Here is a 6,945-nt window from a genome sequence, read left to right on the forward strand (position 1 = left end):
TTATGCCAATAGTTTTCTAAAGATGTCTTGCTTTACTGTGTGCAGACTTCTTGTGCAGACGTCTGCAACATTATCTTTCTTTCAGATCAGAGGCAAGGTTGTGTGGTCAGTGCAAGCGTGCAAAACCAGTGGTAAGTGAAAGTTAACATCGCTGAAGGTTGTCAGGATCAGCCATAGGAACTTGCCGACATGCGCGTCAAGTAGACAGTTTGTAACGTTTTCATGCGTGATTTTACAGGAAGATAAGCGCGGATTTCCATACTGGAAAGTAGCTGAGAGAGAGCTTTCACTAGCTCAGTAATATGCATCCTTCTTGCGAAATTACAACCAACAGGTGCAGCTATCTCAGTAGAACTGTTACCTATAATGAGGAGGTCAAGCCAGAAGAGGTCAAGCCAGGGGAGGTCAAGCCAGAGGAGGTCAAGCCAGGGGAGGTCAAGCCGGAGGAGGTCAAGCCAGAGGAGGTCAAGCCAGAGGAGGTCAAGCCAGGGGAGGTCAAGCCAGGGGAGGTCAAGCCGGAGGAGGTCAAGCCAGGGGAGGTCAAGCCAGGGGAGGTCAAGCCAGAGGAGGTCAAGCCAGAGGAGGTCAAGCCAGAGGAGGTCAAGCCAGAGGAGGTCAAGCCAGGGGAGGTCAAGCCGGAGGAGGTCAAGCCAGAGGAGGTCAAGCCAGAGGAGGTCAAGCCAGAAGAGGTCAAGCCGGAGGAGGTCAAGCCAGAGGAGGTCAAGCCAGGGGAGGTCAAGCCGGAGGAGGTCAAGCCGGAGGTCAAGCCAGAGGAGGTCAAGCCAGGGGAGGTCAAGCCAGAGGAGGTCAAGCCAGAGGAGGTCAAGCCAGAGGAGGTCAAGCCAGAAGAGGTCAAGCCAGAGGAGGTCAAGCCAGGGGAGGTCAAGCCAGAGGAGGTCAAGCCAGAGGAGGTCAAGCCAGAGGAGGTCAAGCCAGAGGAGGTCAAGCCAGAGGAGGTCAAGCCAGAGGAGGTAAAGCCAGGGGAGGTCAAGCCGGAGGAGGTCAAGCCAGGGGAGGTCAAGCCAGAGGAGGTCAAGCCAGAGGAGGTCAAGCCAGAGGAGGTCAAGCCAGGGGAGGTCAAGCCGGAGGAGGTCAAGCCAGAGGAGGTCAAGCCAGGGGAGGTCAAGCCAGGGGAGGTCAAGCCAGAGGAGGTCAAGCCAGGGGAGGTCAAGCCGGAGGAGGTCAAGCCAGAGGAGGTCAAGCCAGAGGAGGTCAAGCCAGGGGAGGTCAAGCCGGAGGAGGTCAAGCCAGAGGAGGTCAAGCCAGGGGAGGTCAAGCCAGGGGAGGTCAAGTTAGAGGAGGTCAAGCCAGGGGAAGTCAAGCCAGGGGAAGTCAAGCCAGAGGAGGTCAAGCCAGAGGAGGTCAAGCCAGGGGAGGTCAAGCCGGAGGAGGTAGAGCCAGAGGAGGTCAAGCCAGAGAAGGTCAAGCCAGGGGAGGTCAAGCCGGAGGAGGTCAAGCCAGAGGAGGTCAAGCCAGGGGAGGTCAAGCCAGGGGAGGTCAAGCCAGAGGAGGTCAAGCCAGGGGAGGTCAAGCCAGAGGAGGTCAAGCCAGAGGAGGTCAAGCCAGGGGAGGTCAAGCCGGAGGAGGTAAAGCCAGAGGAGGTCAAGCCAGAGGAGGTCAAGCCAGGGGAGGTCAAGCCAGAGGAGGTCAAGCCAGAGGAGGTCAAGCCAGAGGAGGTCAAGCCAGAGGAGGTCAAGCCAGAGGAGGTCAAGCCAGGGGAGGTCAAGCCGGAGGAGGTCAAGCCAGGGGAGGTCAAGCCAGGGGAGGTCAAGCCAGAGGAGGTCAAGCCAGAGGAGGTCAAGCCAGAGGAGGTCAAGCCAGAGGAGGTCAAGCCAGGGGAGGTCAAGCCGGAGGAGGTCAAGCCAGAGGAGGTCAAGCCAGAGGAGGTCAAGCCAGAAGAGGTCAAGCCAGAGGAGGTCAAGCCAGAGGAGGTCAAGCCAGGGGAGGTCAAGCCGGAGGAGGTCAAGCCAGAGGAGGTCAAGCCAGGGGAGGTCAAGCCAGAGGAGGTCAAGCCAGAGGAGGTCAAGCCAGAGGAGGTCAAGCCAGAGGAGGTCAAGCCAGAGGAGGTCAAGCCAGGGGAGGTCAAGCCAGAGGAGGTCAAGCCAGAGGAGGTCAAGCCAGAGGAGGTCAAGCCAGAGGAGGTCAAGCCAGAGGAGGTCAAGCCAGAGGAGGTCAAGCCAGAGGAGGTCAAGCCAGGGGAGGTCAAGCCGGAGGAGGTCAAGCCAGGGGAGGTCAAGCCAGAGGAGGTCAAGCCAGAGGAGGTCAAGCCAGAGGTCAAGCCAGGGGAGGTCAAGCCGGAGGAGGTCAAGCCAGAGGAGGTCAAGCCAGAGGAGGTCAAGCCAGGGGAGGTCAAGCCGGAGGAGGTCAAGCCAGAGGTCAAGCCAGGGGAGGTCAAGCCAGGGGAGGTCAAGTCAGAGGAGGTCAAGCCAGGGGAGGTCAAGCCGGAGGAGGTCAAGCCAGAGGAGGTCAAGCCAGAGGAGGTCAAGCCAGGGGAGGTCAAGCCGGAGGAGGTCAAGCCAGAGGAGGTCAAGCCAGGGGAGGTCAAGCCAGGGGAGGTCAAGTTAGAAGAGGTCAAGCCAGGGGAAGTCAAGCCAGAGGAGGTCAAGCCAGAGGAGGTCAAGCCAGGGGAGGTCAAGCCGGAGGAGGTCAAGCCAGAGGAGGTCAAGCCAGAGGAGGTCAAGCCAGGGGAGGTCAAGCCGGAGGAGGTCAAGCCAGAGGAGGTCAAGCCAGGGGAGGTCAAGCCAGGGGAGGTCAAGCCAGAGGAGGTCAAGCCAGGGGAGGTCAAGCCAGAGGAGGTCAAGCCAGAGGAGGTCAAGCCAGGGGAGGTCAAGCCGGAGGAGGTAAAGCCAGAGGAGGTCAAGCCAGAGGAGGTCAAGCCAGGGGAGGTCAAGCCAGAGGAGGTCAAGCCAGAGGAGGTCAAGCCAAGGGAGGTCAAGCCGGAGGAGGTCAAGCCAGAGGAGGTCAAGCCAGAGGAGGTCAAGCCAGGGGAGGTCAAGCCGGAGGAGGTCAAGCCAGAAGAGGTCAAGCCAGAGGAGGTCAAGCCAGAGGAGGTCAAGCCAGAAGAGGTCAAGCCAGAGGAGGTCAAGCCAGAGGAAGTCGAGCCAGAGGAGGTCAAGCCAGAAGAGGTCAAGCCAGAGGAGGTCAAGCCAGAGGAGGTCAAGCCAGAGGAGGTCAAGCCAGAGGAGGTCAAGCCAGGGGAGGTCAAGCCGGAGGTCAAGCCAGAAGAGGTCAAGCCAGAGGAGGTCAAGCCAGAGAAGATCAAGCCAGAAGAGGTCAAGCCAGAGGAGGTCAAGCCAGAGGAGGTCAAGCCACAGGAAGTCAAGCCAGAGGAGGTCAAGCCAGAGGAGATCAAGTAAGAGGTCAAGCCAGAGGAGATCAAACCAGAAGGGGTCAAGCCAGAGGAGGTCAAGCCAGAGGAGGTCAAGCCAGAGGAGGTCAAGCTAGAGGAGGACAAGAACTTAGTTGGCATGAACTTGAAACCTGCCATATACTGCAGGTATGTTGACATTTTTACACACGTACCTGATGTCAGACATCTGCAGGAACTGAAGGAGGCATTCGAGCAGAATTCTGTGTTGAATTCCACTTACGAGATGGAGAAGGATGGGAAGCTGCCCTTTCTAGATGTAACAGTCATGGAAAGGTGCGGAGGTTTCCACACTGCAGTCTTCACTAAGGAAATAAATATAGGAATGTGCCTCAATGCCTTCAGTGACTGCACAGACAAGTACAAAAGAAGTGTTCTCAACGTTTATGTCGACCGTGCTTTCAGCCACAGCTCAGGATGGAAGCAAGTCGATGAAGAACTCTGTAGGGTAAGGCAGGTCCTAGTCAACAACGTCTTCTCCAATGGTTTCGTTGAAGACATCATAAGAAGGAAAGTGAAACGCCATGCAACCTCTGAAGAGACAACTAACACAACACCTATACCCCCGATTAGACAATTTTACAGGAACTTCTTTTCCACAGCTCATAAAACGGAGGAAAGGGTCCTGAAAGATATTGTTAATAGAAACGTTATCCCTACAGACAAAAATCAGAGGATACAACTGACGATTTACTATAAAACCAGAAAAACGGCCAGCCTACTAATGAGAAACTCTCCAGACACAAAGCAGAACGCTTTAAAAGAGACCAACGTCGTCTATGCCTTCAAATGCCCTCATGGGGACTGTAAGCTCCAAAACACCCAGTATATAGGCAAGACAACAACTTCTCTTTCTAGGCGTTTAACGATGCATAAGCAACAGGGCTCCATTAAGGAACATATAATCTCTTCCCACAACCAAACCATCGCCAGAGAAATCCTAGTAAACAACACAGAAATCATCGATAGATACAGCGATAGCAGGCAGCTTGACGTTTGCGAGGCACTACACATTAAAAAGTCAACACCAGCAATCAACAGCCAATTAATGCACAACTATATTCTACCCACCTCACGACTCTGCTCCAATATAGAAGCATCAAGAAATATGGACCAATAGGCTTTCTACAATCACTTCCATTCAATACCCATTGTTTCGTGTTCTGTCTTGTGTTGATGAAATTAATACCCTATTAATACCACCTCACCCCATCCACCTCACTCAAATGTAGATATAAACAAATCAGAGATGTGTAAGTTCTATTCAGTTGTGTATGTGTAAACTAAAGTCTTTGAAAATGTAATAAGTTTTACGAAACGCGCTCAAGTGTCGCGTCAGACTAGAAATAAAAATGAATTTTGGAGAATTGATTTTTGAATTACCACCAACAGTGAAAAGAAATGTACGAAAGATCGAGAAAATTCGTGTTAGAATTATTAATCTTACTTTTTCGGACATATTTAATAATATATGTCTACAGGAAAGACTGCTACCAAAATATATATATATATATATATATATATATATATATATATATATATATATATATATATATATATATATATATATATATATATATATATATATATATATATATATATATATATGTCCACAAGTCCACAAGCTAGACTTGTGGACCTGGGTCTGAAACGAGTTGACCGGGATCCGAAATGAGTGGACCGGGATCCGAAACGGGTGGACCTGGGTTCGGTACGAGTTTATCTTGGTCCGAAACGAGATGATTTGGGTACGAAACGAGTGGATCTGGGTTCGAAACGAGTGGACCGGGATCCGAAACGAGTGGACCTTGGTCCGAAACGAGTGGACCTGGGTCCGAAACGAGTGTACCTGGGTCCGATACGAGTTTACCTTGGTCCGAAACGTGTTAATCTTGGTACGAAACGAGTGGACCTGGGTTTGAAACTGGTGGACCTGGGTCCGAAACGAGTGGACCAGGGGTTCGAGACGAGTAGACCTGGGTCCGAAACGAGTGGATCTGGGTTCGAAACGAGTGGACCTTGGTCCGAAACGAATGGACCTTGGTCCGAAACGAATGGACCTGGGTCCGAAACGAGTAAACTTGGGTCCGAAACGAGTGAATATTAGTCCGAAACGAGTGGACCAGAGTCCGAAACGAGTGGACCTGGGTCCAAAACGAGTGGACCTGGGTCCGAAACGAGTGAACCTGGGTCCGAAACGAGTGGACCAGTGTCCGAAACGAGTGGACCTGGGTCTGAAACGAGTGGACCTGGGTCTGAAACGAGTGGACCAGGGTCCGAAACGAATTTACCTTGGTTCGAAACGAGTGGATCTGGGTACGAAACTAGTGGACCTGGGTTCGAAATCCAAGGGAATGGTGAAGGGAATCGTTCCTACATTCCGTTTGTCACTAAATACACAAGAGTAAGCTGGAACGTACATATAAATCGAATTAGGTAAAACTCTCAGGGCATGAAATAAACCAATTGGTTTTAATACTTAACGATAAATGTAAATTCCAACATATATACGTCCCTGGTACGCCTCTGTGGGCTGTCCTCTGCACTCCTCCTGGACTCAGTGAACAATTACTCTATAACATTCTCTACCAATACGAGTGTTCTTGTTTATATATTGGTCATGTGAGAACATTTATAATCCTCTTGTTGTTCATCGTCGAGAGACACGCAACCTGCTTTGTGTATTGATAACTAGTGTTGGTGTATTATACAATCACAGCGTTGGTGTATTATACAATCACAGCGTTGGTGTAGTATATAATCACAGCGTTGGTGTAGTATATAATCACAGCGTTGGTGTAGTATATAATCACAGCGTTGGTGTTGTATATAATCACAGCGTTGGTGTAGTATATAATCACAGCGTTGGTGTAGTATATAATCACAGCGTTGGTGTAGTATATAATCACAGCGTTGGTGTAGTATATAATCACAGCGTTGGTGTAGTATATAATCACAGCGTTGGTGTAGTATATAATCACAGCGTTGGTGTTGTATATAATCACAGCGTTGGTGTAGTATATAATCACAGCGTTGGTGTAGTATATAATCACAGCGTTGGTGTAGTATATAATCACAGCGTTGGTGTAGTATATAATCACAGCGTTGGTGTAGTATATAATCACAGCGTTGGTGTAGTATATAATCACAGCGTTGGTGTAGTATATAATCACAGCGTTGGTGTAGTATATAATCACAGCGTTGATGTAGTATATAATCACAGCGTTCTTGAATTAAATATTCACAGCGTTTGTGTTTTATATAACGTATAGGATTTATAAATTTTTAATCACAACGTTGATGTATTGCATAGTCGCAGCGGTGGTGTATTTCACATTCATTGGATTGATGTATTATATATGTACAGCATTGATGTATTATATAATGACAGCGGTGGTGTCGTACATAATCATAAGATTGGAGTAATATATAATCACAGCGGGGTTGTATTGCATAATCATAGGATTGGTGTAGTATATAAGCACAGCGTTTTTTAATTAAATAATCACAGCGTTGGAGTAATATTTAATCATGAAATTGGTGGTAATCAATAATCATAGGCTTAGAGTAGTGAATAA

The 6,945-nt window shown here is 49.9% G+C and overlaps 1 protein-coding gene across 1 annotated transcript; it reads left to right on the forward strand.

Annotated features, from left to right (window-relative positions):
- The first annotated feature begins 302 nt into the window (after positions 1 to 302).
- On the forward strand, positions 303 to 3,356 carry LOC138358985 (uncharacterized). Its single transcript, XM_069317474.1, has 4 exons — positions 303 to 821; positions 909 to 2,021; positions 2,127 to 3,065; positions 3,153 to 3,356. Exons 1-4 carry the CDS (start codon positions 303 to 305, stop codon positions 3,354 to 3,356), a joined length of 2,775 nt encoding a protein of 924 aa, XP_069173575.1.
- Positions 3,357 to 6,945: the final 3,589 nt, after the last annotated feature.

Source organism: Procambarus clarkii, chromosome 88 (genome assembly GCF_040958095.1).
Source record: "Procambarus clarkii isolate CNS0578487 chromosome 88, FALCON_Pclarkii_2.0, whole genome shotgun sequence".
Lineage (NCBI taxonomy): Eukaryota > Metazoa > Arthropoda > Malacostraca > Decapoda > Cambaridae > Procambarus > Procambarus clarkii.